The 24,445-nt window shown below is 32.3% G+C and overlaps 1 protein-coding gene across 1 annotated transcript in view; it reads right to left on the reverse strand.

Annotated features, from left to right (window-relative positions):
* Positions 1–24,445, reverse strand: part of LOC118500233 (protein eyes shut homolog) — a 68,586-nt gene that overhangs the window by 26,845 nt on the left and 17,296 nt on the right. The window contains exons 3-4 of the mRNA XM_036024311.1: positions 17,998–18,112; positions 659–812 (exon numbers count right to left, since the gene is read on the reverse strand). Coding sequence (XP_035880204.1) covers positions 659–812; positions 17,998–18,112 — 269 coding nt within the window. The remainder of the gene's footprint in view (positions 1–658; positions 813–17,997; positions 18,113–24,445) is intronic.

Here is a 24,445-nt window from a genome sequence, read left to right on the forward strand (position 1 = left end):
TCTGTATTGGAAGTCAAACAATAAAAACCATTAAACAACCTCACCCTACAACTCCACTCCCCTCCCCTCCCCTCCAACCCGATACTATCATTAATCTAATCTCCTTTCCTTTCCTTTCCTTCTTCCTTTCCTTTCCTTCTTTCCAAAACTATTTTTTTTTACTCACAAGCCAGTCATGGCAGGATCTCTTCCTGTAGGAGCATTTTTACTTCAATTTACAATTATATCTTTATCACTGTATTTGACCAATAATCCCCCTCCTAAAAAATAGATCCATGAGAGTATGGAATAGTTCTAGTTTTCTTCATGATTGCATAGGGTAGGGCAAAAATAGGTTTATAGTTGTGGGTACACAAAACACAGGGTTTATTCTTGTATCATTATTTATTAACTAGTATATTTTATTTCCATAAAAGAACTGTAAACCCACTTTTGCCTCACCCTATAGATCTTGAGACAAGCAGAATTCCTAAACTGTAGTAGGTGCTAAGCATGTGTCTTTCAGGGAACAAATCAGAGAATAAGAATATTAAATTTATTTCTTTCTTTATTTCATATTTTGAGATAAAAATATTTTGTGTGATTGGAACATGAATACTTACTTTGTAAATGTTAAAGTGATTCATGCAAATAAAAATAAAAAATAATATTTTATTACCTATAAATCCCAATTGCCATATATATTTAAATTGAGAAGAATGAGGAACTTCTGCTTGGCAAATATCATGGCTGATGGATCCACAGTAGCAGGGGTACAGATAAATTAAGCAAATATTCTTCAGAAACCAACATGAATTTCTTGTGCATACATCCTAGAAAAATAATGAGAAATAATAAATGCCTTACTGCAATCTATACTATACTTCAACACTTCTAAAATCTATAACTATAGTCTACAGTCTTCTGTTCGCTGAGCTATAATTTTTTTTAATCAAAAGTAAGTGTTCTATAAATTATCAGACACACTACCTAAAACATGTATGACCCAGTAGGATTAGTACAATGAAATGCCAAGGTACTATTTGAATTTGTTAGTATTTAAAATTTAAATTAATATTTTAATGTAATCAGGTCATATTTTCTAACAAGATGATACATCTATAGTAATCTTTATTATTTTCAAAAACTGAATTGATGACTGGTTATACCCACAATTAAATTAACTACATTTAAATAATTTCAAGTCATGCTTAAGCCATCATTAATTTTAAATACAGGTTACTCTACTGAGGTCTTAGGATGAGATAAACCAATAAGATAATTTTAAGCTCTGGACATGGAGCAGGGTTACATATTCTGTTTAGAGCACACTTGAAAATAATTTCTGCTTCTCTGATTTTCCAATGAGCAAATTCTTCACAAATTTGGCAGAGGGAAGCACAGCTGAGTCATGGGGCACAAGGAGTCACTAACATCTGACATTTCCTTTAATGCAATTACTGCCCTATTTAAACTTCATTCTAATTGTTTGAAGTCATAACCTTCTATCTGGATTCACAATGCAATTTCTTAGTGGATACACAAGTAGGAGTTAAAGTCTGTCTGTGTGTTAATTAATAAATAACCATACAGCTAACTGGAATCAACTACTAAAGATTAGAAATAATCAGAAAAACCATTATTTCATTATATTGAATGACTACAAAGAGTACATTTCTATAATTTTTTTAAGTCTCAACGTTACCAAGAGCGTTAACCTGTAACTTTTATACTAAAACTTAGAATTTCAGTTTTTCTAATGGCATCAACTAATCTTCACCGTCAGTGAACATTGTGTCTTACATGATTTGTTTAATTTTTGAGATAAATATAAGGTGTAATATATTTGAATTTATGACTGCACAAAATAAACTTATCAAAATAGAATGTTATGACAGAAACGTATAGAGTCATCTCTTCCCTTCAAACCAAACCAAAGGACCTGAAACACTTCAGTTTAAAAGTCATCTATTAGGATTTGTTTGTTTTGCATTGTTTTGTTTATGGGTATGTGTTTTAAACTAAGAAAATCAGAGGCAGCTGCACCGAAGATACCCAGCCCTCAGTTTTGTCTGCCATCCTCAGGAGTAAGGAATACACTGAGAAACAAGACTTCATGTATTTTCTAGCAACTCTGGGGGAGATGGAGCAGTATGGAGTAGGTGCTGACTAATGGTGATAGATTCAAGGCAAAGTGACAGGAATTATGTTAGCCCCTGCTCACAATAGTGTGGTGGTGCTCATGCTGCTACTTTGAATCTTACTTGGAGACAAAACAGGTTTCTGACTTTTTCTGAATTAAAAGAAAAGTCCCTCACTTTTCTTTTGACTTCAAGAGAAGTCAAAACTATTTGTCTGTTATTATACTGCCCTATCTTGAATGAGGAGTCTGAAGGTATCCTGGCTTAAGACAGTTTGGATTTGCAGGCAGTTATTTAGGATGGGAGATTGAAGCTCTTATTACCATTTATAAATTATGGCAATACCACTAAATTGCCATTGACTTAAAACCTGCATTTTAGAAGCAGTTTTATTCCATTAGACCATACACAGAAGTTATACAATGCAGATCTATTTCTGAATCTAACCTCTCATTTATGACTAGTGTGTTCACATGAAAATTCAGATATGTCCCTACACTCCACTCCACAGCAACAATAAGAAATGTGAAGTACAATATAACCTTTAAAGCAGGTTAATAAAACATGAATAAAGTAAAATAGTGAGATGAAAGAGTAACAAGTAAACTAAAACCTCATCTTTAAATAGCTCTAAGCTTTTTTGCAGCCAAGGAAAAAGAGAAATCATGAAAATATAGCATTATCTTTGTATTGGTTTTATTTTTTATTCATTCTAGTTTATTGAGAGAATCATATATCCAGACAATATTCCCAAGAAACAATGTCATATGGTGAATAATGTTAAACTATTAATCATAAAATGATATTTTTATGGAAAATTATGTATTAAGTTGACCACACATTCATACAGTTTTCCTTGAATAGTGTTACATATTAAAAAACTAAACTTTGAATTTCAATAAGCATTTGAGAGCATACATTTGGTAAGCAAGCAGTGAAATTAAGACAATGATGAGCTAGTTCTACAATGACAGTAAAAACAAGCAAGAAAATCTAGAAATGTGTCCATAAAAAGAAAAGCAATTTATTTCTTATATCACATGTCATATGTGTTACATCCGAAAGGAGTGAATTTTTCAGCACCAACATTCTGTGACTTTTATTTGACACAAAATACATATTCATAACAAATTTATTACACTGATTTAACATATCACATGCTGAATGTGTTTTGAGGATGCTTTCCTTAAGGGTTTTCTTTTTATAAGGGAAATCAATTTTGAAGGATAGTATAAAAAGAACTTTAAAAAACTCTAGATGATTAGTTCTTATTTTAACAGCCTCATTTCTGAGACAAGAAATGATATATTTTAGATAATATGCTTCTCATGCTGTGTGAAGCATCTTAAACTCTCTCTCAAAGAAACTATCCCTAAATCACTGCCTATACCTATCATTGCAACATCTATTCAGTATGATTCTATTTATAGTCATTTTAAGCAATTATCATTTTTAGAAACTGTATAACATATGTAGGAATATTTTCTTTTATATAATGAAGACATTAAAACAGGAATAAGGGATACCTCATCTCTCTCTTTCTCTCTCTCCTCTCAAATCCCACCTCTCTTTCCGCCTGTGTATGTGTTTGTGAGGAGATACCATTTTAACATATGTGTGTGTGTGTGTATGTACACATACACACTTTATCATTGTTCAGATGAGTTCAAAAAATATTATTTCTTTAATTTTTTATGTGCGTTTTCAACAGCTTTAAAAGAATTAGTCATATTATACTCTGTTCCTTAATAGGTTTAGTCATATTACACTCTATCTATTAGATAAAAAGATGACAGTTATGAGGTTCTTTTTTCTTTTCTTAATTTTATATACTTCAATCTTTACAGGCTAAAATATAATCTATATACTTAAGATTCAAATGTCATCATCTTTTACTTTATCATTGTTTCTTCTTTACTCTTAAGTAAAGTAGTACTGGTGCAAGTGTGTAATTGATTGACAAAAACTAATATTTTCACTAAGAACATGAGGTATAAAATCTTATAAATCTGAAGTTTTATTGTTTTTCTGACACCACCTTTACACTGTCATTTATTTTTACTCATTATTCTTTTTAAAAATTTTTATTTATTTATTTTTTTAGAGAGAGGAAGGAAAGGAGCAAGAAAGGGAGAGAAACATCAATGTGTGGTGGTTGCCTCTTATGCACCCACTACTGGGGACCTGGCCTGCAGCCCAGGCATGTACCCTGACTGGGAATCGAACCAGTGGCCCTATGGTTCCTAGGCCCACATTCAAACCCCTGAGCTACACCAACCAAAGCTATTTTCACTTATCATTCTTGAGTTAGTACTAATAATTAACATTTTACTTATTTGTAAAATATCTTATTTTACTTAGTTAGAAAACAATAATTTTTGAAAAAGCAGTGATGAATCCACACAGAAAAAAAACAAAAATATTCAATTAAGAGTCAATTAAGTTTGAAAAACACATATAGACTGAGAGCAAAAAATGGAAAAAATATTTTAATCAATAGGAAAACAAAAGATAGCAGGGATAGCTATCCTTATATCAGACAAAACATAGTTAAGAAAAATAGTCAAAAAAGACAAAGATAGGCTATAATAATAAAAGGGTCAATCCATCAAGAAGATATAACATTTGTAATTTGTATTTAAATTTGGAGCATCTAAATAGCTAAACTAAATGCCAAAACTATTAAAAGGATAAATGAATAGCAATGTAATACTACTTGAGGACTGTAATACCCTACTCACAGTAAGGAATAGATCAGTTCAGAGAATCAAGAAGGAAACAACAGTTTTGAACAAAACTATAAACCAAATAATATTAATAGACATACAGAACACATTTATCCAATGGAATTACAACATATAATTCTCCAAAGCAGACATGGACATTTTCTAGTTCATGGCATGTGCCATAAACAAAGTCAATGAAGTCAAGAAAAAAATTATATTGAGTGTATTTTTTTATCACAGTGGTGTGAAAGTAGAAGTAAATAACAAGAAAAGCCAAAAAATCCACAAATACACGAAAGTTGAAAAACAAACTAATGAAGAACTGATGGATCAAAGACAAAAATCAAAGAGAAATTAAATATATCTTAACGCAAGTGAAAATAGAAACAAAGCAATGCTTTATAGAATGTATAGGATGCTACAAAAGCAATTCTAAGAGGAAAGTATATAGAGATGAATATGAACATCAAGGAGGAAGAAAGATCTCAATTAAACAAACTTTGTACCTCAAGAAACTAGAAAATGTGAAAGACCAAACTTAGGAGAAGGGAAGAAATAATAGATTAGAGCAGAAATAAATGAAATGGAGAATAGGAAAGTAATAGAAATGATTAACAAAACTAAGATTTGGTTATTTGAAAAGGTTAAACAATATTGACAAATTTTAGCGAGACAAATCTAAAAATAAAAAGATGATGCAAATAAATTATACATGAAAAATTAGATATTTCAGCTTATACTGAACAAATAGAAATATCATAAGAGACTACTATGAATAAGTGCACATAAATTTAATAACCTAGAAGAACTGAATAAGTTCCTAGAAATATACAATTGGATAACACTAAATCACAAAGAAATTAAGAAATCTGAACAAAAAAAAAAGATAAGGGGATTAAGTCAATAGTCAAAAAACCTCCTAATAAATATATTTCCAGGTCCAGATCATTTTACTGGTGAATTCCTTGAAATATTGAAAGACCTAACACCAATCTTTTCAAACTCTTACAAAAATAAAATAAAATAAGGTTAGTATTACTCTGATATAGACCAATATCCGTGATAAATACAAATGTAAAAATTCTCCACAAAAAATTAGCTAAGCAAATTCAATAGCACATTAAAGATCATATATTATGATAAAGTGAGATTTAGCCTTGGGATATAAAAATTGTCCTGTGTATATAAATCAATACGTGTGATATGCCACATTAATAAAATAAAAGATACAATCATATGATCTCAATAAGTTCATAAAAAGCATTTGAGAAAATTCAACATCCAGTCATGGTAAAAACTCTTAGCAATTTGGGACTACAAAGAATGAACCATAAAATAATAAAGGCCATATATTATCAGCACATAGCTAACATCATACTCAATGGTAAAAAGGTTAACAGCTTTTCCTGTAAGATCAGGAACAAAACAAAGGTGTCCACTGTCACTACACTTATTCAGCAGACAACTGTAAATCCTAGTCAGTTCAATTAGACAAGAAAAAAGATATTCCATTTAAAAAGAAACAAAGAAAATTTTCTCTGTTTGCAGATGACATGATCTTTTATATGGAAAAGCCTAAACACTCCACAAAAAAAACCCTGTTACAAATAATATTGAAATCAGTAAATGTACAGAATACAAAATTAACATGCAGAACTTGATTGTGTTTCTATACATTGACAATGAATTTCCTTAAAAAGTAAAGAAAATTTCATTTTTAATAGCATTAAAACATACTTAAAAATTAATCTAACCAAGGGGATGAAAGACTATACATTGAAAACTCTTAAAACCTTGATAAAATAAATTGAAGAAGAAAAAATAATTGAAAAACATCCTGTGTTCATGAATTGGAACAATCAATATTAAATGTCCATACTACCCAAAGCCATTTATAGATTCAATGCAATTTATATCAAGATTTCAATGATGTTTTTTACTGTAATAGAAAAAATATTTCTAAAATATGTATGGAAAACAAAAGACCCCAAATAACCAAAGTAACCCTGAAAAAGAATAACATAGCTGAAAGAAAAACAGTTCTTGATTTTAAACTATACTATAAAGCTATAGTAATCAAAACACTATGATACTGGTACATGTGTAAAGAATACATGGATGAAGCCAAATGGGGGAAGGATTGATGGTGGGAGTTGGGGGTGGTTGGGTCAGGAGAAAATGGTGGCAGGAAAATGGAGACAACTGTACTTGAACAATAAAAAAATAAAAATAAATAAAACAGAAATACCAATGGAAAAGAATTGAGGTCCCAGAAATAAACACAGCTGTATATATGGAAATAATTTTTGACAAAGGAATCACAAGCATACAATTGGGGAAAGAACATCCATTTAATAAATGGTGCTTGGAAAATTGGATAGCCACATAAAAAAAAAAAAAAAAGGAACCTGACCTCTATTCATCACTATACACAAAAATTAATTCAAAATGGATCAAAGACCTAAGTATAATTAGTGTTGTTTTTCATGGTATGGTCACAGATATTTAATAATGTTGCCATCCCAGAAAGACTAAATCAGGCTAAGAGTGACTTAAATACCCTTTTTTACTTGCATAAGTAATTAAAAAATTAGTTTAATAATTAAGCATTCATCTGTTTTAATACAAATTGAATTATTGTGGCATTTTCTTAAATTACTTCAACTCATCTATAGTTATCATTCTGCCATTAAACTAAATATTTGAGTTAAATATTGTATTAAATTTCATTTTCATCTTTAAAAATATATACAAAACTAAATCTTTATCCAAAAAAGTAATATGGTTTTCCGGTATCATTTTTGCATAATCAATCTTATACCTAACTGATTTCAGTTTTTACATGTAGAAACTTAAATCTTAGTTTTTTTCCAACTAAACTATTAAATATTTTTTAAGCTCTTTAAACTAATTCTTAAGTAATTTCATTAATGTCATATGAATTCTAATTTTTTCTATATAAATCTCTGCAATTGTTGGTTATACCTTTTAATAAATTACCATTGAAGTAACATGATTTTCCTCAGACTAAATTTACTCATTTTGTTTCAAGTCATAGTAGACATATTGAGGCAGTCTTTTAAAAGTAAGTTTTCTGAATTATTCATAATTCAACTTAAAAATTATTTAAAGCAACAACTAGAAAATTTCCTCACATGACAAATATTTAAAAATAGTAATATACAAATTCTATTAGTCATTAAGTAGAAAACAATTGTAGATTTGCTAAATTATTAGTACTGACATGCAAAATGAATAAAACTTTAAAATATGGTCATTTGTCAAGAGCCAAAATGGCCCACTTCATTTCCAGATATGAGTTTAAGGATTTAATTTTAGGCCATCATAAAAGAAAGCATGTTGGACTTCTATTAAACATATTAAAATTCACCATGATATCCTTCTCAGGGGTGATTGTAGGTAATTTTATGATTTCTTCAGGTCTTTCTTATATTTACCTTTTATATCAGGAGTTTAATGAGGAAATTAGGGGACGATATGCTTCCAAGGGTCAATTAGGGTCACTTTAAAATTCAGATCATTCACTCTGGATGACACCACTGAGCTCTTAACATCATTATTAAAAGATAGAATGCATATTAAAAATATATCTTGGCTAGTTATTACTTTGAGGCATAAGAAGAGGAGGGATATCTAATTTTTTTAAAGATTTATTTATTTATTTATTTATTTTAAAGATTTTATTTATTTATTTTTAGAGAGGGAAGGGGGGGAGAAAGAGAGAGAGAGAGAAACATCAATGTGCAGTTGCTGGCAGCTGTGGCCTGCAACCCAGGCATGTACCCTTACTGGGAAGCGAACCTGCGACACTTTGGTTTGCAGCCTGTGCTCAATCCACTGAGCTATGCCAGCCAGGGCAACGGGTATCTAATTTTTAAAACTGAGATTTAATTTCTTTCCTAATTTCTGTATTTACTGTTCAATAAATATGTGTAATTTTAATTGTCTTTATATGTAAATTTAACTGAGTGATAGTGTATATCAAGCTGTTTGGTACAATTACATAATTTAACTTTGTACCCCATTGTAAAAAGTTCTAGTCATCAGCATATTGCCAGGAGCAAGTTTATGAAAGTTAAGGCAGAGTGCTTGCAAAAGACATATTAACTCTCATAACAGATGCAAGAGTAATTTGGTTGTTGCTATTGTATTTTGAATACAACCAAAAACAAAACAAAACAAGCAAACAAACAAACAAAAATAACACTGGTTACTTCTATTCTCTTTCAGGACCTACAACATTTCTGTAGAAGCCATCCATCTGCCTGTGGCTCTAAATCCCTAAATTGCTAAACTGTTCTGTTCAATCACAGATTTAGGTAGAAAAATGCCATAAAGAACTATAAAATGGAAGCAGAAAATATACTTGCATATATTTAAGTATACTGAAATATATGCTTAAATATTTGTTTTTCTCCTTTCTCTCTTTCCCCCTCTCTCTGTCAGTTTGAGGACACAATCCTTCCTTGTACTAAGTGGACACTATTATCAAACCTAATCTTTGAGTGACTATTACAAAGCATGAGAAAGGATCATGGTCTGTCTTGTTCAGCAATGTGTGTCTAGGGTACAGTTTCCACAAGGTAGGTTTTTAATAAACTTACTTTCAATGGGAACAACGAATGATATGGCATAAATAAGTAAGCAAAGACACTTTAGAGATTAAGAGCAAAGAATAGAGACATTTTGCATAAAGATACCTGACAAAAGATTTCACCAGAAGAAGAAGGAAAATTAGTTAATCCATGGGACTCTTTAATTCCTGTGATTATATCTGTAATCAAGATACTGGCTATATAATAAATTATATGTGGTTCTCTCTTTGCAATGTGCATTGCTTCATTTTTATAAATGCCTTCAGCTGGTCTCTTAGAGGACCAGGTGAAAACATTCATTTATAAATTGTTAATGATAACATCAGAAAAATGTAGATTGCAATTTATAAAATTAGATATCCATTTTGGGAAGGACAGCAGTTTAACTGTGCCCAATGTCTAAACCAAATCTAGTTCAATACCTGTTATACCAAACCAAGTAACTGGTAAAACCTCTTTTTTCCAATGTACCTTGTGCGGATGATAAATTAGTAAGTCATTTACACATTTAGGATATGGCATCAGCAGGGGCAATTCCTGTCTGAGTGAGTAATGGGAGAGCAAAATGTTAAAGGACCAGATCTTACTTTATAAACATGGGTGATGCTTCCCTAAGTAAGTGACAAATGGACCCACCATAATATGTCCACCATTTTCAAGTAAATGGGGAATTTTAATTATTGAATGATGAGACTATTCCTTCTTAGATACAGAACCAAGCAATCATTTTGCTGCTTTTCTTTTTTCAGGCCTGTCCTAATGCACCTGTGTCAATTAGTACAGATGGCCTTAATACTCAAACTGGAAATGGTCACTAAGTGTAAATCTAAAGTAACTTCTTTTTGTGTTTCATGAATATTTTTTAAAGAGGAACAAACACCATTCTTATCATCAAATTTATGTGTTCAGTTAGAGAGCTTCTCCAATCATTTAAGTCAGAAAATGTAATTTTGTATTAAAAATAAAATTTCCCAAAATCTCTGTGTATGTGTTTTCTTTTGCTGCTATAATTACTCATATTCTTATAGTTTAAAACATTCCTTTTGTGTGTGTGTGTGTGTATGTTTCTTGAATTCAGAAGTCTGAAATCACTCCTATTGGGATAAAGTAAAGAGTTCAGGAGGGCTGGTTGCTTCTAGTGGCTCTCAGGCGAATTGATTTTCTTTGCCTTTTTCAGCTTCTACATGTATCCCTTAACTTATGGACACTTCCTGCATCTTGAAAGAACATCACCCCAATCTTTTTTTTAAAGATTTTATTTATTTATTTTTAGAGAGGGAAGGGGGGGGGGGAGAGAGAGAGAGAGAGAGAGGGAGAGAGAGAAAGAGAGAGAGAGAAACATCAATGTGCAGTTGCTGGGGACCATGGCCTGCAACCTAGGCATGTGCCCTGACTAGGAGTTGAACCTGCCATACCTGGTTTGCAGCCCGTGCTCAATCCACTGAGCTATGCCAGCCAGGGTTCACATCACCTCAATCTTTGCTTTTGTATCACATCACTTTCCTGTCTCTGACTCCCTCCATAGCCCTCTTACAAAAACCTTTGTAATTACTTCAGACCCATCTAAATAATCCAGGATAAAAATCTCATAGTAAGAAACTTGTTTTAATTACACCATCATTCTCTTTTTCCACATAACATTAGTAGGGTCTGGGGATTAAGATATGAGTTTATATGTGGTACCATTACTCAGTTAACCATACTCTGGATTGCCAGAAATAGTTTGTGAAAGTCCACCTTCAATTTATTTAACATTTATATTGGATATCTCTTCTTAGGTCTATAGCCTTACTATTATAAGAGACATTATGGCTCTAACTCTTATTAATGAGCTCTTGGAGGGAAAATGACATCTCAAAGATTCAAAACATAATATGAATAACATTAACATAAATAACAAGTTTTATAGCTTCACCAGCAATTTCTCCTTAATTATAGGAGACAAAGTTTTAAATTTTTAAAATTTCTGAAGGCAGTTTTTATACTATTCACTCTTTAATTTCATTATTAATAGAGACATTTGTCATCTTTAGTTTCCCTAAGGCATTTAAAGTGTTTATATTTGTTTCTTTTAAATATGAACATTTCAACCATTCATAGGGATTCATTAATTTAGATGAATTAAGCTGTCACTTCTTACACTTAAGCTGTTTACTTTATCACTCGATATAAAAATTCTGCTGAAAATAAGCAAATAAATAATGAAACGTAATGAAAACCCTCTCCATTCTTACTCTTATACATGGATAATATTATCAAGTCAAATTGAATTTAGGAGATGTGAGAAAAGCTTTTAATCATATTCATCACTTAAAATCTTTTTATTGTATACCTAGTACTAATTATTACAATTGATCAAAAGAAAATATGTGGAATTACAAAGTACTATTTATTATATGCTAATTAAGTTCTATATATTACATGTAGAAGTGACTTTGATGTAAGCACTAATCCCTGAGTGTGTCTATTGTGTCCTAGATTCTATGACTTAGAACTACAGTTGAGTAAAATTTTTGTATATAAAATCCCTTGACATATAATAGAAGCTGTGCAGTAACCTTAATTTTTATTAAACCTTCAATTTGAGAACGTCTGTTGCTTCATTATTCCTTGCTGTTTGTGAGAGAAAAGTCAGAAGGACCCAGATGATACTATGGGAGTTTAGCCATAAAAGAAGTTTCTACCAGTTTTTGTAACTAATAATTGTGGGATAATAAAATCATTTAAGAACTGCTTAAACATGAAATCCAGGCCACATTCTTGTGTGCTTTTTGAAAAAAGTTTTCCTAAGTCAAAACATACATTAGTTTGCTGATTTACAATATGATGATTCAAACGATTAAAATAGATTGAAGAATTAAAATTAAGACATAACATAATACACATGAAAAAGAGTTACAGGCTAGTGTGAAGATGTTATTCTCTTCTAAACACTTCTAAGCAGAGTCAACTTCCCTACCAAGAACCTGAATGAGAGCAGTATATATAATTCATTTACTGAAGCAGAATCAGAAAACCATTAAGAAATATGTCAATGAAAGACAGGAGCAGAGGAATAACTACTTCTGACTGTAAGACATGGGTCAGGAGATTATTGAAGTGGATCCTGATTATATGGCATCACTAAAGCTATTTCTAGAAGTTCAGTGACTTTTTAATTTACCCACTTTATGTTTAATAAATCTGGAATCTTACCCCTGACTCCTTCTCTCTTTAAAACCAAGTAGAAAGAGCTCTCTTTCACTGTCACACTAGGTCATGCTACCTAAAACAACTTCTCCAAACTTTTCATGTTAATGTCCAATAATACAAATAAGGAGAACAAATCCAAATGCCTTTAATATAAGTGAGTATGTCAGAGGGAAGAATTGAGAAGCAGAGCTCATGACCTAGCTGCATACACCTCTCTTTCTGAAATGAATGTACACAGTCTGTTCTCAATAAAGGAAGGAAAAATAATAGAAAAGCAACTTGACTTAACCAATTACATGCACATAACTCTGTGAAGCAGGACCACATAAACTAGTCAAAGACTTCTCAACCTGGGGTCTACCTTATGTTACGGTCTACTTTGAGACAGAAGCTTCTCTTTTTTAAAAATTTGAGGTTCTTTAAACTTTCACAAAGTATAGTTTTCTTTCCGTGCACAAGTTTTGTTATTTTCCAACGTCCATGACCTACTTTCCTCTAAGGCAGGTTTTCTTAACCACAGCATGCAGATATTTTGGAACTGATATTTCTTCATTGGAGGCTGTCATGTTATTGTAGAATGCTTAGAAGCAAACCAGGCCTCTTACCCACTAGGTACCACTTGCAACACCAACTCTAATTTGTAAGCAGAAATATCTCTGGCCATTGCTAAGGATCCCCTAGGGGGCACAATCACACCTGGTTGCTCCAGCAATCTTCTTGTACTTGACTATTCTTTTTCAGAGAGGTCTGTGTCATCAAACACAGACTATGGCACTACCCAGCCATTCCTTAACCCTGAAGAAAGTGTTTCTGTGGACTGATAAAGAATGGAAATATCAGTTCATTTTTCTGATTGAGGGTACAATTAGAAGGTATCTTAGGGAGCTTAGAATGCATTTCTTGTACCAGTAGGAGATAGTTTTAGCTTTTCTGTTCAATTTAGGCTTTGGTAGCAGATCATAGTATAATTTTTTTTTATTTTGTGCATGTATATATAAACTAGAATCTTTTGTGTTCATAACATACTAAGCTAATCCAATCCCCCTTTTTGGTTTGCTAACTTTTATAATTTTTTTTTATATAAAACACATTATTGGTGGGTAATTTGTGCATAATCCTTTGTACTTTTCACCAAATATACTGCCCCCAAATTCCATGTCAAGCTAGCTCCAACTACCTCATTACTAAGAGAGAGGTCACCTGGTGGTCAGTTTTTGGAGTCTGTGTTTGTCGTACATAGAAGTATCCTTCCAAATAGGTTCTCGTCCAAGTTGTATTTGGCACAACTTGTCAGTACTAGAATTTTGCAGACTTCTCTGGAAGGTTATTACTGTATAAAGAAACATATATATCTACCTTCATAGAACTTGAATTTTGGCATAATATAGTCTCATAGGCAATAAAAATACTTGAAGAACTACTTATATTGTTATCTGGAAAGCAGGATGGCAATAGTTGTAAACATATTCAAGACAAAGGCTCTGAGGCAGGAGCATGCTTGGGTTCCTCTAGGAATGTCCAAGAGCCCACTGTTGCTGTTTTAGTGTGAGCTAGAAGGAATATAATTGAATCGAGTCTGAGGTTAAATGGTTACCTGGTCTATCTAGCCCCTGGAAGATCTAATTATGTGAATCATGTGTGTGTAAGAGACAGAAACAGAGACAGAGATCCTGTTGAGATTTACTGGTGTTTCAAATAAAATTCTAAAACTCTAAATCCTATCCCAAATGCAAATTTCACTCATATGGAATACTAATTTGAGCTGACTTCTTTTAGCATGAGTTTGCATATAAGTCACGCTTGTTGAAAATAATTGTTAAAAAATTAACTAGAGGATGGAAATAGAAGAGAGAAATAAAACAGATGGTAAATTAAGCTAGATGAATTTTCAAGTTTTTTTTCCTGCTGATTCCCCTATGAAGACTTTAAAAGATGAGATAAAACATAAACTTCATTCTTTATCTGAATCCCTGAACCAGTTGCAGAGGAAGAGAACCAAAAGAGCTGTGTATAAAGTTCTCATTGTATTTTCTTTGATGATAATAAAAAACAGCAGTCAAAAATCCTAAATCATAACATAAGGAACCTATAAAATATTTGGGTAGACATGAACCATATATTATGGCTCTAACTATGTATATTATCTATGAAAAATAAAATTAAAATATTAGTAAATCATTAAAATTCTAAGGAGAAGAAACCCTGAATCCCTCCTGAGACAACGTAAATAGTTCTTGAATGCATAGTGTTTGCTTTTTTACTTTATTATGTGCATGATATCAATTGTGTTCTTTATTTTAGTGGCTGTCATTTATTCATTTTAGAATCACAAAAATGACAATAAGAACCTTTTGCCTTTTTATGCCATGAGCTCTTAATTTCTTTAATGATTTATTCTTACATGGTGGTTACTAGAAATCTGACTCTCATTTGGGAACTGACAATTGTTTTATCATGGGCACCATTTACATTATTAATGTTGAGAATGCAATTGACATTGTAAAGTGTTGATTAGAAATTCCTCACCACAATTGCAATGAGAAAGTTCACCATTCTTATACTACTTTTATTATAAAGAAAAATGAATTGAAAATAGAGAAATTTAACTCATAATGAAAAACATGGCTTAGAATTAATAAGGTTTTGACCTTCAGGGTTTTCTTTTAGCTGCTAATGTTGTCCAGCTTGTTACACTTATTATATACTCTTAATCTTAAAGTCATTATTGAGTATGCTTTATTTTTCATATTATTTCAATTAAATGCATATTCAAAAATCTTTGTATGATTATAATTTTAGTCTAATCTTACTAAGAGGAGGAAACAACTGTCAGATTGTTGATTTACTTCATTTTAACCTATGTTATATACATCTGTATAATAAAAATATTATCCGGGCCATCAAACTCTGATTAACCTTGGGGTTAAGTTAGCTTTGACTTCGACTCAGAGTTTCTCTGGGATTTCCAGGGCCATTCTTTCCCATGATTGTCTCTGGTACCCTGCTTCTCTGTTCCTCTGTATATTAATTTGTGCCTGGACCACATAGGTCACAGACTTCATATACTTTATTGTTTCCATAAAGTTATTGTAAATATACTAGGGGCATGTTATACCAATTAAAAATTAGAAAGCCCTGAATGATTATAGTGATGGATGTCAGTTTGTGTTATGTGTATTATGTAGTTCTATTATTAGATGTATAATTTCATTTGATCAGTTGATCCAGTTATGTTAATGAAATAAAATTATTCCTCCTTGTTATTTCCTTATGTTGAAGTTTTCCTTATTAATAAAGCTGTACCAGTGTTCATTTTATTTAATTTTTATGAGATATCTTTCCCATGATTTTACTTTCATTATGTCTGTATCTTTTTATATAACATGAGTCTCTTTTTCTAAAATATTTTATATACTCATAGAGAGAGGAAAAGGAAGGAAAAAAGAGAGGCAGAGAAACATTAATGTGAGAGAGAAACATCAATCATCTGCCTCTCCTACATGCCCTTATCGCGGACCAAGTCTGCAACCCAGACACATGCCCTGACCAGGATTTGAACTGGCAACCCTTCACTTTGCTAGACAATGTCCAACCAACTGATTCATACCAGTCATGGCAAAAATGAATCCCTTTTAAACAACATTTGATTAAGTCTTGCTTTATGTGCCATTAACAGTCTCTGTCTTTTAACTGATATGTGGAATCAATTTATATTTACTATGATCTTGGATATAGCTGGATTTAAGTGCATTGTATGACTATTTGCTCGTATTATGCCCTCTCTATTCTCTTTTTCTCTGAATGTAAAATATATTTATCTAAATAAGAGAATGAATAGTTTATATCGCTTCCTAAAATATTATAGCTCATCAAATAGTCTCTTTGAAATTAGTCAACATATTCAAAAGTTAATAATACAAACATCAAATTAGAAAAGCAAATATTGGTTATAGAATTATAAAAATATTATTACCTATGAAAATTCATTTTATATTTCCATGTTAAAATAAATTCAATATATAACATTTTATTTTATTTAATATGTTACATCACTTAAGTATCATGAAGAATAATTTCTGTCATGCACAACCATCATATAATTTGAAAAACATATTTTTAAATATGCAATAACTTAAATATAAACTTTATGTATTACTCAATACATGTAAATTGTGATTATTAGTTAATAGGAAAAATTGTACTTTTGAAAAAATATTATAATTTTAAAAACAGTTATTTATGTACATTATCATTATGATTACCTAAATTATAACCAAATGAGAAGTCTGATAACATTACTTTTTTGCTAATATTTTATCTATAGGAGTTAGTAAACTTAAATTATAATTTTTTAAAAAGTCTGCAAGGTGATGAAAACTCCACTCAAACTCCTTAAAATAGAAATTCAGATTGGTTATAGAGTCTATACATTGTTGAGTCAGTAGTTGATATCTCCCAGGGAAAAGTGTGGCTGAAGAATAAAAACTTGAATATAAAATCAGAGATAAACACCCAGAGACCATCCTGAAATGGAAGAGAACTAAAAACAAAAACATAAACAAAGTAATACAAAATAATTTCAAACCAAAGTTATGAGAGACATTTCAGTGAGGACATGTAGTATTAAGGATAGATAAAATTTAAAGGGAAAAATGGTGGCATATACTTTTTATTGCAAATAGATATGTGTAGTATTTGAAAGTATATGTTTGGGGTCATACAGAATAAGTTTAAATCTGGGCTTGTTTATTACTATTGATATGTGTAAGCTGGAGAAAATATTTCAAAAGCTCAGTAATCATTTTATTTTTCTGTAAAATGGAATGGGATTTATGTGCAGATCAAATAAGGTCATAATCATAAATGATAATTTCTCCAACAGACATAGCTAAAAATTGAATCACTAAGTTATAGGGCATGCCCTACTGTGTGTAGTATATATGCTGTATTTGTCAAATTATTTCAAAAACCATCCAGCTAAAAAAGCATATTTTTATATTCTGACTAACAACTACTAGATTAATTTTATGCCCCATCTAGTTTAAGAGCTTAAGGCATAGTTACTGTGGTCTTACATAAAAAGAAATATATCACTAGTACTCAATTAATTATATTCATATTATAAAATAAAACACTGCCTAGAACATTTATTAATACTCTCCCAACATAATTCTAATTAGTTAAAAATCTCTATTACTAAATTACATATATATGATGTTTATAATATCCATATAAGGATATATTTCTCTGGCTTAGAATGATATAAGCATTCAAAGTACAGAGTGCCTGAAGCTATTGTGTTCTGACATGCTAAATTACTTTGCCATGTATTAAATTACTTACTCTGAATCTTCCAATTATATTGAAACACCATCCTTCATTCAGACAGTTGATGCTGAGCAGTCTACAGTGGTCAATTACTTTCTCACAGTTCTTTCCAGTAAATCTTGGCATACAACTGTAAATACATCAGTGTAAATAAGAAAAGTTGCAAATTAAATATTTTCACTAAAGCCTATTAACAGTTTGCCAAAAATAATAATGCTTTGTTTAAATTACATTCAACATATATTATTACATGATATATTCAACCATTAATTTTGTCTGTGCATACTTGTGCTCTTAGCAAGGGAGAAAAGATTTGTGTATTTAAAAGGAATTAGAGTGAAATACATTTTCATTGATGGTGTTAATATTGTCTTTTGAGAACATAAGAGTAAATCAACTTTGGTCTAACTGGATAGTAACAATAAAATATAGGTCATAGGACACCTCTGGAATAAAGGAAACCATTATTGAAATGTAAAGAAAAAGATTGCGGATGAGATTTTTAGTCGTTATTGGTGCTCTTAGCTACGGATGACACACAATCAGAAACTGACGGCACACAGGAACTTTAGCGCGATGAGTTAGAGTGGAACACAACAGTATGGCCATGTTTAGGCCTATTATGAAGTTTTGTTTGTTGTTAATTTTATGTTTTTTAATAAAGCACTGTTGTAGTGTATGTGCCTGACTGTAAGGTTTTCTTTATTATAACTGCCTGACATTAGGCTGTTGATTGCTGAGGCATCTATTTCAAAGACATCCATTCTGATCAAAAACACATACAGGCAGCTATATGACACCTACTAGCTGCACAGATAGATAAGCACCCAAGCCTCCCTGACCCATGATGTTTCTCTTTTAGAAAGCCCTGGACAACCTGGATAACACACCACTTGAATGATTCTGCTATTTTCTTCCTACTCTCTAATTCTGCCCTTATGTTTTAAATTTACTAATAAAGAGTAAACTTTCAAAACCTTACATAGATTACCCTCAACTCTAATACAAGCAAAGTCCCAGGTCTGTGTTCTCTCACTCTCTTTCTCTCTATCTGCTACCTTGCTACCTGACCCTTGGAGCTACTATTTGTTCTCCAGGACCTGTGAGTAAGAATCCTTGAATTTTCAAGTTCCTTTACAGTTGTTGCTGTGTCTCACAATCAGAATAAGAAGCTCAAGGGCCAGCCCAGCTGCAACACTGGCTTCAGCTGGAGAAATGTCTGTGGAGACTCACCACAAGCAGTGGGGCACGGGCGAGTGCCCCAGGCATTCCTAGTCTGATAGACAAGAAACAGATTGGATTCCTGTTCATTAGCTGCAGTCAGTAAGGTGCTGAAGAACACATACCACTGTCATGACTCCCTTTGCCCTCACTCTCATTAATTTGTGAAAAAATATTCCACTACTTTAAATCACATTCAGTAACCAAGCGGAGTTCTAAACTAAGTGACAGTTCTAAAGTAAACACTGGAGAATAAAGAGCAAAAATCATATTTGTTAAGACTATGTTGTTACAAGTTGACTTAATAATAAAATGAATTATACTATATATTTCTTACTTTAAATTTCTCATAAGAACAAAGAGATAATTTCATAAGAAGAAGAAACCAAAGGTCATGTTCAACATAGTTCAACTGAATAGCATCAGTAAAACATTTTTGTAAATGACCTTTCCTGATTCAAGGCACAGCTTTGAACTTTTCAGCTTATAGAAGTGAGTCATTCCTTCATTTATATCAGTAATAACATTCATTGTTTTCAGCACCTACTATATGCCAGCCACTAGATTAATTACTGTTACACAATTTATTATTTGTTTCATTCAGTCCTTATACACCCCACATGAAATATATCATTACCACTATGTTATAAATGAAGAAACAGGCCCTGAGAAGTTAAGTTAGTTGCTTTGGTCACCTCACTGGCTTTATAGCTGGTATTAAAGTTAAATACAGTTTGACTTCAAATGTATTGTACTCTAGCTACTACATTGATGAAATCTGCTACGATATGTTTGCCTAACTTCCCCCATTCTGAGGGCCTAACCAGTGATCTGGAATTCATTCCAAATACCGCTTTCATATAAAATGTGCATTCCTACCCTTTCTTTCTTGTGGTAAGAATGGGAGGAAGAAGGAAGCACTAGAATATCAAACACTGGTGAGCTGTGGCTACCATATCTCAGTGTTCTTTTTGAGTAGGAATGAATTGAATTGGCTTAAACTAGCTAAGGACATACATGGAACTTGAATTTATATTATTCTGGAGTACGGTTTCCAAAGAAGGGGGAGGGTAGAGCGATGAATTAAATGAACAATTAATATTCAGTCATTAATGAGATCAGATCAACAGATTGTTGGATGAGATTAGACAACAACAATTCTGAGAAAGATATTTCTAAACAAATCATCCTTTTCTGATCATGAGAAATTGGGCCAAAGTGTTAGCATTTTCTCTACATACTAAGGAGGAAGCCCCAAAACACCATCTGTGACACCTGGCCCAGGAAGGTTGAACCCAAAGGTGAAGGAAACTATCATTAAAAAATCTTCCTGTTGAGTCATAGGCTATCAACCCTCCAGGTATCCAGTCCTACTCATAGCTTGAAATCTAAAATAAGCTCCTGAAACCCATCCACAAGATAAATGGCATCCTATCAACTCAACTGCAGTCAGGTAGAGAAGGCTTAAATGGAATTCTTGCCACTGAAGAATTTAAACCATAGAAAACAAAATAAAGGAGGAAAAAAGCAAATTCTAGAACAATATGGATCCTTTGAGAAGTTCTATCACAAGGTTTTTCCTTTGTAATTTTCACTTACAATAGTAAAAATGAGACATTTATGTGTGAAAAAATACCTAGAGAAAGAGAAACATTTTAAATAACATCAATATTTGACCCAATGAGTTATACATATATGATTTTTATACAATACAATACAGATAATAATATAGTAAAATGATACCTAAAAAAGGTGATTTGGTGGCTAACAATTTGAATGGAGTCAAATAAGTTAAGAAAGGTGATTTGGACCCCGGCTTGTGGGGTCCCTGTCATTAAGGATGAAATATGAGACAGATTCACACAGACAACCTAGCCTTGTAGAGGAAAAGGAACGGCATGGCTTTTTTCTCAAGGGGAGCAAAAGCCTTGGCCCTTGCTCCAATGAGCTTATATTGTCTTACTGGGCACATTACAAGAAGGTTCTTATTTAACGATGCCAGGCTCCCTTTAGGTGGTTACCTTATACAGAAAACAAAGGAGAGGATGCTGGTAATCACATCACAGAAGAGGGATATTTGCAATGAAAAGGCAAAAGTAGTTGAACCAGTTACACTCAGTCTTGGAAGGTTTAGCATGGTTTTTAGGAAGTTGCTTTGCAGTAAATGTTCTCAATTCAGGGTGAGGGAGTTTTAGCAAAAAGCAAAACTCACAACTGCCTAAATACATTGCAGGTCTGATTCCCCACAGGAGAACCTATCCGTGGGCATGGGTCCTGTGCATCTCCCAGTGGGAGCTGGGCCCACTCCATGCAGAGTGGCCTCTCACAGAAAGGATTATTTAAAATAACAGTAGATTAAAATAATTTATTCAATGTAAGCAATAAAGTCAGAATTATCACCTTACCACTTTCCAAACATCAAAACATGGCATACAATTTGTATTTGAGAAAATAATAACAGAAAGTGGGAGAAAGTATAAATACTAATATTTATTTATTTTTGCCTTTAGTTTTTATCAATTTATTAATTCATTTTTAATTTAAAATAGTGAATCAGGCTATTTTAAAAATTGATAAGAGTAAAGATATATTTTATAAGAATTGGTCTGCATAACTATCAGAGTCTAATAAGCTCTATAAATTTTGATGATTAAAAACTTCTATACATTTTGTTTGTCTACTCTTTCTTAATTCATATTTCAAATTTAAAATAAGCTATATTAGTCTAATATACTACTGATTACATTACTATAGTTGTAAATATTAAATATAAGTGATCTTTTTTAAAAAGAAAGATTACCTTTTCCAGCACATGTGCAGTGTCCAATACTTACATTTTGAATGAATACTGAACACAAAATTACATTGACTACAATTCATATTAAGAGAAAAGTGCTACAATTAAGAAGGTCACATTCATTTCTATAGAGATCATAAGGTAGATAGTTTTCTGGAATCATAGTTTAAAAAATCAAGACAAATAACACAGATATACAAATGTAAAAATTCAAACAGGAATACAAGGAAATTGGGAGGCTGATAATATTAGATATTCCATTGTATAATTATGCCAAAGAGTTTATGTCAAAATATAAATTGCCAAGATTGAATTAAAATAAAAATAGCTGAATAAAAAAGATTTGATTGAAAAATAATTCTAAACAATGCTTGGCTTATTTATTTACATGCATGAAGAATTCAAATTCCTATGAAAGAAATTATTTTCATGCCATGTAAGTATTAAGCCTAGGATAATTTATGCTACTTACTTATTACTTGTAAAAAGTCATCAGAATTTTGATGTAAAATCCTCAGAAATTACAACAAAAATAGTCATAATCAAACTCATATTTGAAAATAAAAACAATGTTGTATCCATTGATACAAATTCTACTTATAGGAATTTGTCCTGAAGATATAACTTATAATAAACATAATTTATATCTATATTTACCCCATGATATTACAAATGAAGTATCTACAGAAAGGCGACATCATCTGATATTAGAGGTGATCAAATTCTAGCCTATCATATTCCCACTTGTAGGGTAAAGGTAGTCAGTCTGGCTCCCTCACCCACATGTCTGGGGAACTAATATAAGCAGTATTCCCATAGCCTTGAATGGGCCAGCATGTATAGAATCATGCTGAGTGATACGATGTTTTGGTACCCTGCTGGCTTTGTGTGTATTAAGTATATAAGGGACTTAGGGGCTTCCTGCTGTAGGACACATGGCTGGTGGTATGCCTAGATCCCCACACCCTAGAAAAAAGGCATGTCAGGCATCCCAACAGCTCCATCTGTCCAAATCCCTGGTGAAACTCTTCAGCCTTGACAGGCTGCAATGCACCACCCATACTTCCAAGAATCCAAAGCCACTATAAATAAGAAAATAATTCCTTTCTGAATTATCCATTCTCTTGTAGATGCTGTGGTTATCAAATGGGACCACATTCATGAATCTGATTCTATTGTATATTGAAGAATTTACTTTATATAACTAATTTGGTTCTTTTTTTCTACATAGAGTATAGATTTTATGCTATGCTATTGAAATGAGAAGAAACATGCTCTTCTCAGGCAACTGCAAGCCGTTCTAAAAGACTAGAGTTCAAAGCAAATGATGAGAGTGGCAAAAGATGGGAAGAAAGACCTGAGAAAGAAATCTGTAAGATATACTGAAATTCACCAAGTATTCAAAACCTAGGAGTAAAATTCAGGGGCTTGGAACTTCAGAATGGGAATTAAAAAATAACAAAATGAGTATAAAAAATGTAAGAGACCTATGTGAATCACTGTTAATGTGCCATTAAACTGAAGACTATGATAAATTTAAATCACTATAACCAAAGTTCAAAAAATGAGTGAGAGTAAAAGGAGACACAGAGAGATGTCAGTCTATCAGATTAACGTTTGGATCTGAAATGGAAGTGAAGTGAATTGAAATTTGCTCTGCTTACCTTTAAATCTGCTGTCCCATTCAATTGTCTGGAAACTCCTAGCATACCTGAGGTCTCCAAAATCCTCAGTGTTACTCAAGGGGAAGTGGACTTCCCCTTGCACTGGCATCATTTCATTAATTCAAATTTTTCGGGTCCAGAACTGCAGCACTAATCTTTCATGCTGGCTCTACTGAGACAACCGCCTCTCTGCCAGAAACATTATGCACACTTTACTGCATACATCTTCTCACTTACTCTACTTCAACCATACCTTTCTCCTCTCCATGATGATTCCACTGTCAGCCCAAGCTGCTTCGCTGCCTTTCATTGTCTGTAGCTTTTCTGACTTCACTGAAAACATCTGTTACTCAAACTTCACCTTTAAGGTAATTAGAGAACTGCTCTACCACCTTGGAGATCTGTGCAGGTGGAAGATTCCCACAGTAGAAGTCTACATATTTAGGTCCCTTGGGTTCACGAGTTTGTTACAACCAGGAGCTCTGTGGATAAGCCCAGGTAATGGCACTCATTCCCACCCTTGAGATGAATTCTCCTTTTTCAGAGAGATTTAGGTTTCACAAACACTTTCTTCTTCCTTCTCTTTTTTTTCCTCTTTCCCCCTCCCCCTCCCTTTCTACCTTCTTCCCTTCCTTCCTTCCCTCCCTCTGTTCCTCCTGCCTTGTCACCATTTCACCTTTCCTTATACATTTTCCAGTTCAACATATATTCCATTATATGCATGAGTGTGTGTAGTCATGTTTGCAGTTAACCTTGAACAAAGTCTATTATGTCCCATTAA

Source organism: Phyllostomus discolor, chromosome 4 (assembly GCF_004126475.2).
Source record: "Phyllostomus discolor isolate MPI-MPIP mPhyDis1 chromosome 4, mPhyDis1.pri.v3, whole genome shotgun sequence".
In the NCBI taxonomy this organism is placed as follows: domain Eukaryota; kingdom Metazoa; phylum Chordata; class Mammalia; order Chiroptera; family Phyllostomidae; genus Phyllostomus; species Phyllostomus discolor.